General features: G+C 36.7%; 1 protein-coding gene across 2 annotated transcripts in view; it reads left to right on the top strand.

Moving 5' to 3' along the window:
- The window catches only part of LOC136256190 (sushi, von Willebrand factor type A, EGF and pentraxin domain-containing protein 1-like), a 64,878-nt gene that overhangs the window by 14,636 nt on the left and 29,982 nt on the right, over positions 1 to 20,260 (top strand). For both annotated transcript variants that reach the window (XM_066049137.1, XM_066049138.1), the window contains exons 12-21: positions 1,301 to 1,420; positions 1,480 to 1,626; positions 1,680 to 1,790; positions 1,855 to 1,980; positions 13,782 to 13,901; positions 13,961 to 14,110; positions 15,179 to 15,370; positions 17,122 to 17,691; positions 18,320 to 18,505; positions 18,842 to 19,033. In XM_066049137.1, coding sequence (XP_065905209.1) covers positions 1,301 to 1,420; positions 1,480 to 1,626; positions 1,680 to 1,790; positions 1,855 to 1,980; positions 13,782 to 13,901; positions 13,961 to 14,110; positions 15,179 to 15,370; positions 17,122 to 17,691; positions 18,320 to 18,505; positions 18,842 to 19,033 — 1,914 coding nt within the window. The remainder of the gene's footprint in view (positions 1 to 1,300; positions 1,421 to 1,479; positions 1,627 to 1,679; positions 1,791 to 1,854; positions 1,981 to 13,781; positions 13,902 to 13,960; positions 14,111 to 15,178; positions 15,371 to 17,121; positions 17,692 to 18,319; positions 18,506 to 18,841; positions 19,034 to 20,260) is intronic.

Raw genomic sequence — 20,260 nt, 5'->3', positions numbered from 1 at the left:
TCAAACTGTCATACCAGGTCAAAAATGAGTGTGTTAAGTACACTTTGCCTGTTAAAACATCCTCAAAGAAGATGCTAAATTAGTTTATAACAGGTCCTATGCACACAAGCTTTGCATTGTGCATAAGTGTTATACAGATGATGATTACTAGATGTTAACACTCTTACGATAACCTAAATGTCACTGAGATTTGCGTATGCAGATATACTTTACAGGCTCATTCTTAATAATGTATGGTAGATAAGCACTTCTTTCTACATTATGTACTCTTAGTGTTTGTAGCTAAATTATCTATAGGGTGATTTTATACATGACTGAACTCTCTACAGGTTGACTTGTTCCAAGTTGAACTGTATACATGGTGACTTCTAACATTGCTGAACTCTCTACAGGGTGTTATTTAACTTTCTAAAAGTGACTTGGGGCTGATCTCTCTACATACAGGGTGACTTGTTAGTAGCTGAAATATATACAGGATGGTCTTTTGTAGCTGAACTCACAACATGGTGTCTTGATTGTAACTGATCTCTCTATGGGGTTACTTGTAATATAGCTGAACTCTTTAAACACTCGTAATAGCTACAATAAACATTATGTGGCAAAGTGAACCTACAAGAAGCAAATTTGCTTTAAAGTATATTGCAATATGCATGGGTCAGGGACATGAAGAAAGACTTAACATGAAAGACTATGTAGTTATATTTCCAAAAAGTACTCATAGTTCACTGTATGTGGGCCTGTGGAAAAAAATAGTGTATATGTGAAAACAAACCATCATGTTAAACACACACAGATCTTTACTTGGACTCAATGGATATGGCAGAAACTAAGGATAGTATGCTATTTCTAAAAACTAGGTGCTATGCAGCTAGCTAACTCATCTGGAATTTACAAACTATGTATTGCTATGTTATTATTTTAGCTAAAATGTTTTTAGTTTTGCAATAATACATCAATTAGTTGGTTTCCCTTGGAGAGAGTAAGGTAGATCAATGGCAAAGTGAAACCATGCACAAATATCCAACTTGTGCTGTCAGCAAAAAGAAATGATACACATTGTATGCACAGCAGTGTACCAAAAGGTACAGCAGTAACCATAGTTGTCATTGAGTTATGCTTCTCTGAATTAGCCAGTCAATCAGTCAATATATAGAAGGTTCTACTAAATAATTTTGTAGTAAGTGTTTTGTGTTTCACTGGAAGTACTTTGTGCTTGATTATACCTAACTCATACTGCCAACTGATATGCTGTATGTGCACATGTACACATATTACATGTATATACTGTTTCATTGTTTAGTTACATCTATTTTTGTCAATGGTTCATCTTCTACCAGTGGAGACACAGCTACCATAATGCTATATGCTAATCTTAAAGGGACATGGCAATGTAGCTTGGATGGGGGAACATTTGAGTCATGTATGTGTAAATTCTTTGTAATGTCAAGGGACTACAGTTAATTAATATCTTGTTCATAGGTTCAACAGGTGAAACATTCTCAGGTTTATCGGCTGGAACACACATTATTGATGCTGAATTTTCTCCTAATGGAATATCTCAAAAAGCATCACTACGGTTTACTATCACTGTAGCAGACCCCACTCCCACACCAACACCGATTACAAGTAAGTATCACTTGCTGGAGTTCAGAAACTACTTTCATTTTAAATGCAAACAGAATCAGCCAGCATATCCTTATCAATCAGGGGGAGAAATGCTACCATTACATTGACTGTCTCTATTCCATCAACATTCACTTGCAGTTTGGATGGTGGACCTTATATGCAATGTATGTATGAATCTGGTTAATATCATGCATTGTAATTAATACTTACATACTGTATGTTAATCAGGCCAATCTGGTGATACATTTTATGATCTGGATTGTGATAACCATACCCTGGATGTTCGGTGTTCTCCAGTGGAATCTGATCAAGAGTTTGATTTGAGTACAGTAGATTTTATGATAAGCTGTCCAAGTGAGCACAATACTGCATTACTGCTTTGTTGTACTGTTCACATTATTGTTTAATATCACTACATGGTGTCATAGTAGTTTAGCCACTTTGAATTTGTGAATGGAACTAGTGTTAGAGGCTGAGAGAAAATAGGAGCTATAAATGCCACAAGACACTTATAAGCTCTTAGTTAACATCCTAAGTCAGCTTGGCCGGCATGCACTCCCGCAACACAGCATGCACTAGAGCTATGCATAGTTTGAGGTTAAATTTGGCAGCCCATGGCCAGGACATTGCTGGATACTGTAGGTGCTATAAGTACACCTGCGTCTGCCTTAGTGAGGAAGCTAGCTGCTGCATTTCTATTACTTTAACAAATTCTTAGTCATATCAAGCAGCCTGACTGCACCGAGTCCCTGGGTTTATGTCAAATGTGTTAATTGTGTATGATTGCATTAGCCAAGTGAGAGTCTGGGTTGTTATGTAGACAAGAGTGTTTGGCATATTTGTGACAGATGCAATTTTTGTCACAGAATGATTTCAATAATAGCACCTCTGTTGCCTTGAGTATAGTGATCAGCTAATCAATGTGCGCACATGCTATATTCTGTATTGATGTGTGTATTGATATCATACAGTACGGTATATAGTACTGTATCAAATGGTATGGTTGTAGTGTTTAAGTAGGGATCCATTTGAAAATTTCGTGCGCCGCCCAAAATTCTACCTTTAAAAATCACCGTAGAGACATTTTGTGTGACGAAAATCACCTTTATGGAATAGTACTAGTCCATATAATATAAAAAAAACAGCATTAAATATAACAAAACACAGGTAGCTGGATACAGAATTTTAAAAAATCACCAAAACTTGAATTTTAGACTCACTGCCTCACTCACTGCCTGTTTCACTGACCACAGTCGCAAGGCTAAAGGAAGCAGCGCACGGCCACCATTTTATACCACAATAACAAACTCACCAGTGGGATGTTCCTTTTGGGGTTCCGACGAGTGTAGGCTGTCTGCGTCTTGCTTTTTCTTTTATCTTCAATCAGGCTGTTTGTCTTCTTCTTCATCCAATGAAACCATATGGAGGTGTTAATTTCTGTATCAACACCAACATATTTAGACGCCACAGAATTATTTCCGAGCTGAATTTCAGAAGTGCTTCAGTCCTGGTGCTACCATAAGAGATATACTATCTAGATATCTGCAAGTTCGCGACTGGGATCCCGTTCGCGATAGGTTCGCAACCATGCCATCAATTTTTTTGTCTTCACAATCAATAAAATAACAAGAACAACAAATTAAAAAGTACAAAGAAAAAAAGGCAATAAGATTTTCTGTATAATTGATGGGAGTCTTGCCTCAACCTAAAGAGTGGCCAAAGAGGATCTAGAACCCTCAGACATCTAATTGCTGACCTCAGAAGTGAAAAAGACAAAGCAGCACTGGATCCACCCCAATTTGAGACCCATTTATCCGATAACAAGGAAGCAAGGTGTTTGTAAAACATGGTTGCTTCATTAGCAATTCCTCCTGTGGCTGAAAATATTAAAGGAGTAAAGGAAACCAGCCCATCAATAATTATTAAAGATCGTGGACTAATAGCGAAAGAGTATGGAGACTGCGCCTCTTAACAATCTAGCTATTTTCTTAACAGTAAACAAGATCACCTCACTCCTTATTGGTCTAGCTAGCTGCTCACCCCTTGGCTGACCTGAGATATACTCTAATACAACAAACTAGTATTTTAAAATTGTTAATTTAAAAATGAAATAGGGATCTGTGCAACAAAAAGTAGTGAAACAAGAGATGAATGATGGTGTTACAGCATAGCTCAGTGGGAAAGTCCCTACTTTGGCATATTAGCTATTATTATTTTGTTCAATACCAAAGCAGGGACTTCCCACCTAGCTATGCTGTAACATCATCATTCCTCTCTTGTTTCACTACTTTTTGTTGCATAGATCCCTACTTCATTTTTAAATTAGCAATCTTTAAAAATACTAGTAGTATAGGGATCATGCAGAACTGGGCTTCCAGCCAAAAATATCACCCTAAAACCAGCCTCAATTTCCCTTCATGACAACTTAGCTGTATTGGTTAGGCACAGCCAAGCCAAAAAATGTTTTCAGACCAACCCCAAACCTTTCCAAAATGTTCTATGGAAAAAAATTCTATTCAACAGAATTTTATGCTGACTGACTGATGCCTCCAGTCAAGCATAACTTGACAATGGATAAGGCTATAGGCTTGATTTCTTCACTGTTAGACATTGCTTCATCCCGAGATATGCCTTTTTGCCAACCTTAGTATGTAAAATACATGCATCATGGACTTGCCCTTGTCCTCCTTTGTGTTCCATTTCTTTTTGCTGACAATGCAAGGTGTCAGTTTGCGACAATGCAATGCAGCTTCCCTGTGGCTGTGTTGGCTAATCGCTTGTATTTTCCAGATTGATTGTAGAGATGCTTCTCTTACTGTTTTATTCATTTGTACTACTATGAAATGGGTGATGGATAGCTTGAAACAAAGTGTAGTGGCTACCTCCTTTATCATCACATTATTGATTGTTGGGGCACGCATTCTGATGCAAAATTAATTTTATGGAATTTCTGGTGCAATTCTTTCCTTAAATGTGTCGTTATTAAAAATTAAACAAACAAGTAGAAAGAATGAAAAAGTAGGAATTGGATTAGGGACCAAGGAAAAAAGTAGTGAAACAAGGGAATAGCTACAAAATGGTGGAATAAGGAAGGTTGCCCATAATAAGAACACACTTTTTGGTCCCAACAGGTCTGGTTAACACATTTATTACCTCTGAAAAAGGAAAACCTCTATATCACAGCAAAAAGTGACCAAATATTCTTGGTCCCAAAATTTCCATACTAGAGAGGTTTCACTGTACCTGTATTTACTTATTTCCAAATTACTTCTTTGTATATTTTCACAACTAAAAAGTTGCAATAAGAAAATCTAATCCAAAACAGCCAAGCTGTAAAAAAAGTGTGCGGCCCTCAGAAAGGCTATGGTGAAAAAAGATGTGAAATCCAAGGTGGCGGCCAAGAAATGGCTGTGATGGTAGGTTAATGGTAAAAATTTTAATAACGACAATTCAAGTGAATTTTGTGCCAAGACCAAGCGGCACCAAATTCACTGAATTGTTGTTATTAAAATTTTTACCATTAACCTACCATCACAGCCATTTCTTGGCCGCCACCTTGGATTTCACATCTTTTTTCACCATAGCCTTTCTCAGGGCCGCACTCTTTTTTTACAGCTTGGCTGTTTTGGATTAGATTTCACTTCTTTTTGCATTTGTATACCCCAAAGCCGGCCTATGGCCGGCTTTAGGGCTTTTTAACCTGTCATTTTTTTCTTTACTACAGGAAGAAGAAAAGATGAAGCAGGGTGATTTCTTTGTAGCTGACCTCTCTGCAAGGTGATCCTTCTAGCTGATCCCTCTACCGGATAACTTGTTTGTAGCTGAACTCTCTACAGGGTGATTTGTTTGTAGCTGAACTCTCTACAAGGTAACTTCTTCTAGCTGATCTTTCTACAGGGTGATTTGTTTGTAGCTGAATTCTCTACAGGGAGATTTGTTTGCAGCTAAACTGCTGAACTCTCTACAATGTAACTTCTTCTAGCTAAACTCTCTACGGGTAGCTTGTTTCTAGCTGATCTCTCTACAGGGTGACTTGTTTGTAGCTGAACTCTCTACAAGGTAACTTCTTCTAGCTGATCTTTCTACAGGGTGATTTGTTTGTAGATGAATTCTCTACATGGTAGTTTCTTTGTAGCTGAACTCTCTACAATGTAACTTCTTCTAGCTGAACTCTCTACAGGATGACTTGTTTCTAGCTGATCTCTCTACAGGGTGACTTGTTTGTAGCTGAACTGTCTACAGGGTGATTTGTTTGTAGCTGAACTCTCTACAAGGTAACTTCTTCTAGCTGACCTTTCTACATGGTGATTTGTTTGTAGCTGAACTCTCTACAAGGTAACTTCTTCTAGCTGATCTTTCTACAGGGTGATTTGTTTGTAGCTGAACTCTCTACAGGGCGATTTATTTGCAGCTGAACTCTCTACAGGTAGTTTCTTTGTAGCTGAACTCTGTACAACGTAACTTCTTCTAGCTGAACTCTCTACAGGATGACTTGTTTCTAGCTGATCTCTCTACAGGGTGACTTGTTTGTAACTGACCTTTCTACATGGTGATTTGTTTGTAGCTGAACTCTCTACAAGGTAACTTCTTCTAGCTGATCTTTCTACAGGTGATTTGTTTGTAGTTGAATTCTCTACAGGTGATTTGTTTGCAGCTGAACTCTTTTACATGGTGGTTTCTTTGTAGCTGAACTCTCTACAAAGTGACTTCTTCTAGCTGATCTATCTACAGGATGACTTGTTTCTAACTGAACTCTCTACAGTGTGATCTGTTAATAGCGGAACTTTCTACTGGGTGATTTGTTTGCAGCTAAACTCTTTGCATGATAGTTTCTGTGTAACTGAACTCTCTACAAGGTGACTTCTTCTAGCTGATCTCTCTACAGGATGACTTGTTTCTAACTGAACTCTCTACAGTGTGATCTGTTCATAGCAGAACTTTTTACTGGGTGATTTGTTTGTAGCTAAACTCTTTGGATGATTGTTTCTTTGTAACTGAACTCTCTACAAGGTAACTTCTTCTAGCTGATCTCTCTACAGGGCAATTTTTATTTGTAGCTGAATTCTCTACAGGGTGATTTATTTGAGCTGAACTCTCTACATGATGGCTTATTTGTAGCTGAACTCTCTATTAGGTACCTTCTTCTAGCTGATCTGACTACAGGGTGACTTGTTTGTAGCTGAATTCCCTACAGAATAACTTACAATGTAATATAACTGAGTAAATTATAAATGCAGCTGAATGCTTTATTAGGGTGACTGTTCTATTAGAGTATCTCGATCTCGCATTTGCTGCACCTAGTTGCCTTTCGAATCATAACTCAGTGATTTGTAATCCGATTCTCCTGTACTACTGCAAGGACTTTCTATGATGATTATTCCAGCTACATACTGATTTTCAGCTCGTTGCTCTAAGCGGTTTGCCTGGTAGATACGAAAACTAATAGTTTTTTTTATTCATAAAAATCGATCGCGTAATTTTGACACAGGTTGGGTTTCGTGTCATATCTCCATGGTCTTTATCCCGATTCCTTTCAAACCACAAAAAGGAACTCCTACGATGGTTGCTCCATCTACATATTAATTTTCAACTGCGTGACAGACCTTCGACCTTATTTTACGCAAATAATCGGTCATAACTCCGTGAATGTTCATCGGATTCCTACCAAAGTTGGTACGGAGATCCGCCTTAATGAGCCCTTTAAGTGTGCCAAATTTCAGCCAAATCTGAACACGCATTCGTGTTTTATGGCGAATTTTGCGAAGTGTGCGAAATGAAGAAGATGATGATGAAGAAGAAGAAGAAGAAGAAGAAGAAAACGAAGAAATTAAAACGAAATTTTGTTCGCTCGTATCTCGGAAATGGCTGGAGCGATTTTCTTCAAATTTGGTATGTTGACTACCCTAACTGGGCGGCACGTCTCCAGCAAATTTGGTTCCAATCGGATAAGGGATCACAGAGCTACATAGGTGTGAAAATTGCGTTTTCTTTCTTCCTGTTAATATACTCACGGTGTGGCGCGCCGGCTTCTTGGGCCGCACGACACACTATCGTGTGTCTTGATTTAAGGGGCAAGCAACTATGTCCTATGGCTTCCGTGAATAAAATTATGTGTTTTATATGAAGCTGTAAAACCAACACAGATACTGTTCTCCACCTGATGAATAACACATGTTGTAATTGAGACAATGAACTTCTGTTTAGTGCAAATCTGAGTGAAATCCTCTAAGTATGTACAAATTATGGCATGGTTACAAAACACTGTAATTTTAACACTAAAATCGATTCTCCTCCTACAGCTAATTGTGAAACTCCCCAAAAATTCTTGCAGTGGCTTGTAATAACATTATTTTTAAAAGTATGGAAACAGATTTTTAGTAATGACTACTATGGCTTCAAAAGAGGAGATAACTGTTTTTCATAGAAAATTTAAAGAGTTCAATAGCTCAATTGATAAAATACTTCAGAAAAGTACTACCATACTTTTGTTACAAACATACTTAGGTAGCAGATGACAAAGTTTAAGAAGTGTAGAATTAAAACTGTGAGACTAGATCCAAAATTTGTACAATTCTCATTCTTTAGGTCTAAAATACTAAACTGAGTCATAAAGTCAGTACTTTTAACTGGAGGTGGTGATTTTTAATTACCACAAACACAACTGATGCAAAAGGGGATGGAAAGCAAGTACAGATCAATGAAAGCCAAGATTTTGCACGTGAAGCATGCAAAATCTTGGTGAATTTGGCGCAAAAAAAACTTGGAGCAAAAAAAACATTCATACTCCCCACCTCCAGTTAGAAGAGAAGTTAAAATCTTTGTGATGGGGCATTTGGAGCAAAAAAACTTTCCTACTCCCCACCCCTTTGTGGAGGAGCCACATACCTTTTGATTTGTTTCACCACAAAGGGTGAGATGAGTATAAAAGGCAAAGCCTATAGCTAGTATTACCTACAAAAATCAGAGATACAAAAACAAACAAAACACCACAAACTATATAAACTGTATTAGTTTTAAAAAGTTAAATAACAAAAACTTATACTACAGATGCTTTGTTACAGTACATGGAGACTTCTACAACACATGTCTAAGGGGGGATTGATGAGGTACAGATAGTAAATATATCAAGTGGGACAGAATTCCAGAAAAAGATACCATTGACAAAACAACCTATAATGGTGAATTGTTAAATGCTTACATGGTAAACAGAGGAAGTGGAATCTTGTAGAAGAATTGGAAAATATAAAGTAGCTGGAAAAGTTCAAACCATTTGGCCCCAAATGCCACTATAGTGGCTTTGATTCTTAAAAATGAAGCGTAAAATACACATTTTGAAATACAAAACTTTGGGACCTGTTAACCCGTGTATTCCCCTGAGGTTTGCATAAAACTATATACTCACAAAAGATAGATCTACAATACAATATCATATAACTTATTCTTTATTATTTTCGTCTTTCCTTTGTGACAGGTAGTATCATCATAATTGGTGTCTTAGAAACAGCTGAAAATTCTTTCAAATGCAGATTCACCTTATATCACAATCGGTTATGCTACAATTCTCGGATAAAGCTTAGGATAATATCCATTAACCACAGAGTAGCATAATCCAAACCATATATTCGGATAGTTCATTTTCGAGATCTATGCGTTTGAACACATGCATGTAACGAGAGTCACTATAGTGACATTCCTGTTTAACAGAACACTTGCATGCAAACTTACTTGAAAAGTGGCTGTCTGTCAAGCACCTTTGTGCATGCTAACAATAATTATTGTGCTGCTGGAATTTAACACATTTATGGCTTTCTAAACAGTTTAAAAATATGCAAAAACCAAAATGATGAAAATCAATAATGAGACACTACTAATCACCCTGTACAAATCACCCTGTAGAGAGATCAGCTAGAAACTAGACACAATATAGGGGATTCAGTTACAAGCAAATCACCCTGTAGAGAGTTCAGTTACAAACAAATTATTCTGTAGAGAGATCAGCTACAAACAAAACACCTTGTAGAGACTTCAGCTACAAACAAATCACCCTGTAGAGAGATCAGTTAGAAACACATCACTGTGTAGAGAGTTCAGCTACAAAAAAAAAATTGCCCTGTAGAGAGATCAGCTAGAAACACATCACCCTGTAGAGAGTTCAGCTACAAAAAAATCACCCTGTAGAGAGATCAGCTAGAAAAAAAATCACTATGTAGAGAGTGCAGCTACAAAATAAATCACCCTGTAGAGAGATCAGCTAGAAACACATCACCCGTAGAGAGTTCAGCTACAAACAAATCACCTTGTAGAGAGTTAAGCTACAAACAAATTACCCTGTAGAGAAATCATCTACAAACAAATCACCTTGTAGAGAGTTCACTTACAAACAAATCTACCTGTACAGATATCAGTTACAAACAAATCACCCCCTGCAGAGAGATCAGGTCACCCTATAGAGAGAACAGCTAGAAGAAGTCACCTTGTAGAGGGTTTAGCTACAAAGAACCCACTCTGTAGAGAGTTCAGCTAGAAACAAGTTAGTAACCCTATAGAGAGATCAGCTATATAGAAACAAGTCATCCTGTAGAGAATTCAACTACAAAGTGAAACAAATCATCCTGTAGAGATTTCAGCTACAAACAGATCATCCTGTAAATAGTTCAGCTTTAGATACAAATCACCCTGTAATAGGAGAAGTTACCTTGTAGAAAGATCAGCTAGAAACAAGTCACCTTGTAGAGACCAGCTGCAAAGAAACCATCCTGTAGAGAGTTCAGCTACAAACAAATCACCCTGTAGAGAGTTCAACTACAAACAAATCACACTGTAGAGAGATCAGCAGAAACAAATCACCCTGTAGAGAGTTCAGCTACAAATAAATCACCCTGTAAAGAGATCAACTAGAAACAATTCACCCTCTAGAGAGAATCCTGTGTAGAGTTCAGCTACAAGCAAATCACCCTGTAGAGAGTTCAGCTACATTTCAAGTCCCTAAGTAGAGAGATCAGATTCGAACAAGTTATCCAGTAGGGACACTACTTGAAGGTTCTTAGTTTACTAATTTGTTAAGCTGCTTTACTGTAGTTGTATCCAGTTATACTGATAGTAAAATGTCAGTAACTTTAAGTATATGGAACATAATTGTTTTACTAAATTTTAAACTCTCAGTAAACATCAGTGAATGCAGGTTTACTGAAAAGCTACTAAAATTCCTAACAATTAACTGTTCCATATACTGTGGATATACCACTCTAGTAAACTAAGAAACTTCAAGCAGTGGGAATAATAGACATGCAATAAATATATGTATATAATTTGTAAAATTACTGATAAAATCAAAAGCAGTTGAAGTATTAAAAATCTGCTTTGTCTTTTTATTCTTCCTGTGGTAAAGAAAAAGGATAGGTTAAAAAGCCCCAAAGCCAGCCTATGGCCGGCTTTGGGGTACATAAATACAAAAAGAAATGATATCTAATCAAAAACAACCAAGCTGTAAAAAAAGGTGTGGCCCCTAAAAGGCCATGGTGAAAAAAGATGTGAAATCCAAGGTGGTGGCCAAGAAATGGCTGTAATGGTAGGTTAATGGTAAAAATTTCAATAACAACAATTCAGATGAATTTGGTGCCGAAACACAAATTCACATAAATTGTTGTTATTAAAATTTTTACCATTAACCTACAATCACAGCCATTTCTTGGCTGCCACCTTGGATTTCATATCTTTTTTCACCATAGCCTTTTAGGTGCCGCACCTTTTTTTATAGCTTGGCTGTTTTTGATTAGATTACCTTTAGCATGTAAAGCATGCCAACCTAGGGGGCATGCCTCCTCCATGAAATTAGACCCTCTGAGATTGATTATGCGAGTGATTCAATAGTATAATTATTAATACTTATTTGACTGTTGTATTAGGGTGACTGCTTTATTAGGGTATCTTGAGCTTGAATTTTATTGTAATATTTTTGCCAAATGCATGTAGATATACCTAGGACAGTTTTAAGCACTGTACCTTCTGAGAGACTGATTTTACAGCTTGTTAGAGTAGCTGAATATTTTCCTGACTGCTGTATTAGGATGACTATTCTATTAGAGTATCTCGATCTTGATGAAAAAGTTACAGTGTCACACTGCTCTATATAAGCGCCTTATAAGATATATTATGAGAAATGGTATGCTACCCCTGGAAATATGCCTATTGCTATGGATCTTATTGAGCTTGCTGGCTAATAGATTGTATCTATTACTGAGGCTTCCTGTGTCTTCAAGTCTAGAGGGAAGATTTACACTGCATGTTGTATGTTCATTCAGTTTTATTGTATGTGTGGATATAGCTATTGTGCAGCCCCTGGAGGGCCCCTTACAAAGTGGGGCCTAGGTCAAAGTGCCCAGTTACATTCCCCCTTGTTGGCGTCCCTGATTTTAAATATGAAACTGAATAAATTGATTACCATGTAGTTATTATGGTGACTTGTTATGTAACTGAATCCTGTGAAGGGTGCAAAGAGAGTATCCAACTGTCATACCAGGTCAAAAATGAGTGTGTTAAGTACACTTTTCCTGTTAGAACATCCTCAAAGAAGGTGCCAAATTAGTCTATAGCAGGTCATATGTACACAAGCTTGTATTGTGCATAAGTGTTATACAGATTATAATTACTAGATGTAAACACTTTTACGATAACCTAAATGTTACTGAGATTTGTGTATGCAGATATATTTAATATGATGTATGGTAGATAGGCACTTCTTTCTACATTATGTACTCTTGGTGTATATAACTGAAATATCTACAGGATGATTTTATACATGACTGAACTCTCTATAGAGTGACTTGTTCCAAGTTGAACTGTCTACGTGGTGACTTCTAACATTGCTTAACTCTCTACAGGGTGACTTACTTGTAATTTAACTCTCTAAAAGTGACTTGGGGCTGATCTCTCTACATACAGGGTGGCTTGTTAGTGGCTGAAATATAATTATATAGGATGATCTTTTGTGGCTGAACTCACAACATGGTGACTTGATTGTAGCTGATCTCTCTATGGGTTACTATTATAGCTGAACTCTTTGGGGTAACTTTATTGTAGTTGCACACTCTATGGGATGATATTTTTGTGGCTTAACTCTCTACTGGTGACTTGTTGTTAGCTGAATTCTCTAGGGTGACTTGCTATGTAGCTGAACTCTGTACAGGGTAATTTGTTTGGAGTTGAACTCTCTACATGGTGACTTGATTATAGCTGAACGCTTTGAGTGACAGAGCTGAATGTTCCAAGAGGGTGACTACACTTGTAGAGTATCTTGGTTGTGTACTTATGGTTGACTGTTGCAGTGGTTTTGAATTAAACTGCTGAAAGGAGTCTCCAAAAATCTACCTACATATGTATATACCTATATTCAGGGTTAGGTACCCCATAGAGAGTTCAGCTACAATCAAATCACCATGTTGTTTTCATTGGTTTCTCTTGCAGAGACTATAGAAGATCAATGGCAAAGTGAACCTACAAGAAGCAAATTGCTTTAAAGTAGATGTTAATATTGTAATATGCATGGGTCATGGACACAAAGAAAGACTTAACATGAAAGATTACATAGTTATAGTTCCAAAAAGTACTCAAAGTTTGTTGTATGTAGGCCTGTGGAAAAAATAGTGTATATGGGAAAACAAACCATCATGTTAAACACACACAGATCTTTACTTGGACTCAATGGATATGGCAGAGACTAAGAATAGTATGCTACTTCTAAAAACCAGGTGCCATGCAGCTAGCGCTAATTCATCTAGAATTAACAAACTAAGTATTGCTATGCTATTATTTTAGCTAAACTGTTTTTAGTTTTGCAATAATACATCAATTAATTGGTTTCCCTTGGAGGGAGTAAGGTAGATTAATGACAAAGTGAAACCGCGCACAAATATCCAACTTGTGCTGTCAGTAAAAAGAAATGATACACATTGTATGCACAGCAGTGTACCAAAAGGTACAGCCGTAACCATAGTTGTAAGTCAATCAGTCAATATATAGAAAATAATTTTGTAGTAAGTGTTTTGTGTTTCACTGGAAGTACTTTGTGCTTGATTATACCTAACTCATACTGTCAACTGATATGCTGTATGTGCACATGTACACATATTACATGTATATACTGTTTCATTGTTTAGTTACATCTATTTTTGTCAATGGTTCATCTTCTACCAGTGGAGACACAGCCACCATAATGCTATATGCTAATCTTAAAGGGACATGGCAATGTAGCTTGGATGGGGGAACATTTGAGTCATGTATGTGTAAATTCTTTGTAATGTCAAGGGACTACAGTTAATTAATATCTTTTTCATAGGTTCAACAGGTGAAACATTTTCAGGTTTATCAGCTGGAACACACTTTATTGATGCTGAATTTTCTCCTGATGGAATATCTCAAAAAGCATCACTACGGTTTACTGTCACTGTAGCAGATTCCACTCCCACACCAACACAGAATATTACAAGTAAGTATAACTTGCAGAAGTTCAGAAACTACTTTTAGATTTTACGATAAACTGTCTAAGTGAACACAATACTGCATTACTGCATAGTCGTGTTGTTCACATTATTGTTTAATATCACTACATGGTGCCATGGTATTTCAGCCACTTTGAATTTGTCATCTAGTGTGAATGGAACTAGTGTTAGAGGCTGAGAGAAAATAGGAGCTATAAATGTCACAAGACACTTATAAGCTCTTAGTTAACATCCTGAGTCAGCTTGGCCCGCATGCACTCCCAAAACACAGCATGCACTAGAGCTATGCACAGGTTGTGATAAACAAAATGTTTACCTAACTGTTGATCGTTTAGTGGTGCTCAGAGGCCACAAGTGCCTGCCTACTTGTACCACCCTACATTCTTTGAATTTGGGGATGCATACTACTTCTATTCCAAGCTATGTATGATACAATACACACAATAACTGTTGAAGTTGTGATAGCCAAAGGCAGTTTGTATAAACTGATAGCTGTAAGCATTAATTTTTTGGTCTTGATTGATTTACTCAGTGACAAAAATGTGTGATATCCTTAAACAAAAACAGCCTTGGGGCTGTAAAAAAAAGTGTTGCCAAGCAAAGTACGATTAATCAAACAAGCTTTTTCAACATGACTCAACATACTCAGCTATTTTCTGTTCATATACCAATTGTTTACCAGCACAAAGGCACATTCCACATTGGATTAATTTTAAAAGGTTGGCTAAAATGATCACATCTATTTCAGTTATTTTAAGTTGTTGACTTTCATATCAGACTTGTGCATATATATGCAAGTATGCAAGCTTGACTCTACACTGCAGGCCTGTTTATTAAGAATAAGGCAGAGTTTAATTATTTGAGTCATATAGCAAAGCCAACTCATGATAGATTTTTGTTTCTGTGCCAAAATAGATGGTTTACTAAATATTGGTTGCTAGAATGATTACTGAAATTTTCTTATTGCAAAATTAACTTTGGATGTGAAATTACATGAAAAGGATTGGAAAATCATAAAATAAGCAAACATTAGCAAGTTTATACTTTACCTGTAGTGGTCACATGTCCACCACTCACTACTCCTGATAATGGAGATATTGTTTGTTCACTGGGAGATGATGGAGAAGCTAACCCTGGAGACACTTGTACCTTTACATGTGATGATGATTATGAAGTAGAAGGCAGTACTAGTAGAACATTTAGAGATGATGGGACCTGGAGTGGTACTGCTGCTATATGTAGAAAAGGTATGATATTTGTTTAGCTTATGTGAGATGCCACAACAGTCCAAAATGTACTTATAGTCAAACATACATCGCCATTTTTTAACAGTAACACCAAGTGTCAAATACAATAAGTGACTATGTGAAGTCAAGAAGAAATAATAGAGGCAAGTTAAGCCAACTGTATACCATACAAGGAGGCAGGATTGGCCATAAGGGTAGACAAAGTAGGCAGTCATCTGGCATGCCAAATTTAGGATCCTATACAAACCTCAAAGAGTAAAGCATGTATATAACTAGTTGGCCCATGCACTTCTCACAATACAATATTAATAAAGTAAAGGCATTGAACCAACCATGCCTTTAACAATTGGAGCACTAATTTCATAGAATAGATTGTGATATCCTAATAGAACAGTCGGCTACTCTAAATACAGTAGTCAGTCTCTTATCATCAAAAAGATTCCTCAAAATTAATGTTCTAAAGCAACAAGCCAACAGCTACATAGTCATAAAACTTAGCTGGTACATAATTTTACAGCTTTCACTGATCAAGTAATTTTGGTCAGAACTATTTCCATATTCAATCCAAAGGGTTGAATTTTCAACAATTTCCTGTGTGGGTATGCTGAGTGAGTTTCACACACTGCATTCTTTTATTTGTTACAGTATAAGTTGATAGCGTAAAATAATAATGCTATACTGGATACTTGGGTGATGGGTTGAGTACCCACAGTTTACATAGAAATATAACCGAGAAGCTTTACAGTATAATTATAAGAGGTAATGTCTCTCATATAGTTTTCAAACCAGGCATGCTCCCATAGCCGGGTGAAAGCTGGCTGTGTGCCCACGCCTGGTTTACTGAGATTGTTTTCCAAAAAGATTGTGTGTATCTATCTACCAATCTATCTACCCACTGTATGTATGTTTGTCTGTATGCACCCCACATGAGCTAAATGTTAAATGGTAAAAGCAGCTTGCAAGTAAGAAGTAAAAGTGAAATGAAGTTTGTATTAAACTTTCACACAGGTAAATTTTGTGGATTCCTTTTGGCAGTCTGAAGTGACTCTGCTTAGACTTTGTGAACTACCATAAATCTGGAAAATTTTGGTGCAGAAAATTTTCGTCTATTAAAATTTTGATGCAGCATATTTTCGTTGCTAGCATAATCGACAAAAAAATTTTGACAGAATAACCATGCATTAATAGCTATTTGTATGCGCAATTAATTATATAGTTAAAAATAATTCGTCATTTTAATACAGCCAGTGACGAAAATTTTTGACAGCGAATTTTTCCTGATTTACAGTACTTTCTCTTTAGGTTTTACAGGCTTTTAACAACTGAAAAACAATGGTGCAGGCATTGTAGACTACCAGAAAATTGAAAGGAAAACCATCCCATACTTACGTGGACAAAACTATAGGGCAGTCTTGTGAGAGAATTTATTGGGAAAAGCACAATAGAAAGCTTTACCAACAAACCAACTTTAACAAACAAATATAACTGAATTAGTCAAATGAGATGACAATTGCACTGCACTTCAGTGCAACTAGAAAATACATTGTATTCACAGAACACTAAGTTCAAGAGCTAACATAATAGTGCAATACAGCTTGAAGACAACCTTATGATAGCAAGTAGCTAATGGCAATGAATGCATGGGTAGACATATAAGTGACTACAAAGATTGCTTAATTATGAACTGCTTTACTAATCAGCTTACATCGTGGCCATGTGTGTAGATAAATTATGTGTTGTTGTGTTTACAGCTTGTGACAGTGCTGGAATAGATTTAGTTTTTGTGCTGGATAGTTCTGGAAGTATTCGAAGAGACAGATGGGACATAATACGAGAATTTACTGTAAATGTAACCAATTCCCTTACTATTGGTCCAGTTGATAGCCTTGTTGGAGTGATAGTATTCAGTGGAAATGTACGACTGGAATTTAACTTGATGGAACACACTAGTGCTGCAACTCTCATACCAGCTCTTAGAAACCTACCATTTTTGGATTCTACAACAAATACAGGAGGTGCTTTGGAGCTTCTACTATCCGGTGCACAAGATGGTACAATGGGATTAAGAGATGCACGTGCTCACATTGCTATTGTTTTAACTGATGGAAGATCTACCAATCAACTAAATACTCTAGCTGCTGCTCGTGCTCTTCATGCAGCTGATATTTATGAAGTTTATGCTGTAGGATTGGGAAATGCTGACATTGATGAATTGAATGCCATTGCTAGTGACCCATCACTTGTGTTCAATTCAAGAAATTTTGATTTGCCCACTGTAATTAAGTTGACAGATCAGATTATTGAAGCAATCTGCAATAGAAGTTAGTTACATGTGTGTATATTGCATTATTTTTAAATTCCCACATATATAAAATTATACAATGTGAAAAATCAACTGTGCACATAGCTCTTTGGTCATTGCTATATTGCAGCAGAACTGGCTGCTTTATGTGATAGTACATGTAAAATATTGAATTGAGTCACAGATCATGTAATGACTGAATGGTTGCATACAAATTCATATCTAACAAGCCTATATGCCTGTATACTGGTGTGCCTAGTAAACAACACATACACTGTAGTAAGTACTTGGTAATGTATTGAATTGTAAGTACTGTTATTCACAAAGAATAATAGAGATCACAAGACCTTCAATAATAGCTTGACTGAGATACTTTAATAGAACACTCGCTATTAGAGTGAGTGTTGCCACCACCCCTCAGCCAGTACTGGGGGTGGTGGCAAGGGATTTCTGGGAAAAAGAATCATTCTTGAGCAAAATTTGGAGCATAATAGGTGAAAATTGGAAAGATGAATAGGTGGAAATAGACACATCACCAGTTCTGATTAATACAATTAAAGGAAGCCTAATCTGTCCTAAAGTATACATATATATATAAGTATACAGCACTTTATTGAGTTTATGCTGTCATTATGTATAATGTATAGCTTGTCCACCACTTACTGCTCCTGATAATGGAAATATTGATTGTTCGGTTGGAGCAGATAGAATACCAAATGTTGGAGACACTTGTACCTTCTCATGTGATGCTGGTTATGAGCTAAGTGGTAGTTTCGCCAGGTCATGCCAGATTGATGAAAGTTGGAGTGGTACTGAGACTGTTTGCACACTAAGTATGTCATTTATTTTTATTTTTGTTAATTGTCATTATCTCTGCCACTACACTATTAATCTGTACAACTGTTCACATTATTATGTTCCTACTGAATAATGTATATTAGAGTACGTATAATGCTTGCAGTAACTTTTTGGATGGTTTTTGTGTACTTGTAAGTATATTTTAATCCTAACAAATCATATACACAAGTCCTCAGCCCTAACAAATTTTGTATAAACATATTAATGATTACAGTACATTAGAATCTTGACTTGTTGTCATGAACTATATAATGTTCATGTATGTGATAGTTTGAAAAGGTTTAATAGCAAAGTATTGTATGTACTTATAGTTCCAACATGTCCACCACTTACTGCTCCTGATAATGGAGATATTGATTGTTCATTGGGAGGAGATACTGACGCTAATCCTGGAGACACTTGTACCTTCACATGTGATGATGGTTATGAACTAGGAGGTAGTACCAGTAGAACATGTGGAGATGATGGAAGCTGGAGTGGTACTGACACTACTTGTATAAGAGGTATAGTATGGTGATTATACCACACTACACGATATAATTATATAGGAGGGGGGCAAGGTAGGCCTTAGCCCCTGTCAAAAGATTATGGAGGGGCTTATTCCCTCTAAAAATTATCTCTGATTGTATTGCACTGAATAGCTAACTATACAAATGTTTAGCTACCTACAATTCGACTGGATTCTATATGCTCCAAAATCAATATACGTATCCTAATAGAACAGTCACCCTTATACACCAGTCAACAGATTTAATGTAATGGTGACTGTTGAAATTACTCTCAGATATAATGTTGAGAGTCTAATTTCCTGGGGAGGACAGCATGCTCTCAGATCCCATATGATCCACTGGATACTAATATAAAAGATCGAGATACTCTAATAGAGCAGTCATCCTAAGATGACAGTCAAGCTAATAATAGTATTCTAGCTGATAAACTGCTAAAATCACTCTTAAATTCAATTTCAGATAGCCTAATTTTCTGGGGGCATGCTTCCAGATCCCCTAGATTGGGATGCTTTGCATGCTGGTGTGCTTACTTGTCATCCCCTGGCTACACCCCAGCCTCCCTTAAATAAAGGAGTCTTCTCTGCCCCTGGGTTTATACCATGATAACCTCCACCTTATGTGACATCTAACTAGGTGTCTAATGTCCACAGAGAAATACTTTAGTTAGCAAGATATACACACAGATAAATGTGAGTATCTTATTAGCGTTCTAGAATTAGTACATTTTGAGAGGCATGCCAAAGGGATTCCAAAAGCTCTTTCAAACCTTTATAACAAGAAATATTGAGCTAACTATAAAACTATTACGACTTAAGGGTGCTCTGTACAGTCCGCTTATATGGCTTCCCATGAAAATTAATTTGTTCAATAACTTACAAATGGTTTTAGCAAATGTTCTGTACTTCTTTACTGGATATAAGCTAACACTAGTACACAGTTTAGTCCAAACCCAACTGCTAAATTTGCTTTAGAACAAGAGTTACAGTTTTTCCCTTTATACTAGAACTAGTCCTACAGTTTACACACAAGATCCTTGATACTTTTATGATACACTATGCTAAACACCACAAACAATTGTGCATTTTTATTTTTGTCTTTTAGCTTCTGAATCATTACATATTTATCTTTCGGGTTGACACTCCCAGAAATCATTTTCTTTACTTCCACGTTATTCATCATCTGAACTTGCTATTTAAAAATGGAAAACGCTCTTCTTTGGCA

This window comes from Dysidea avara, chromosome 5, assembly GCF_963678975.1.
Source record: "Dysidea avara chromosome 5, odDysAvar1.4, whole genome shotgun sequence".
In the NCBI taxonomy this organism is placed as follows: domain Eukaryota; kingdom Metazoa; phylum Porifera; class Demospongiae; order Dictyoceratida; family Dysideidae; genus Dysidea; species Dysidea avara.
This window is presented reverse-complemented; position numbering and strand designations above follow the sequence as displayed.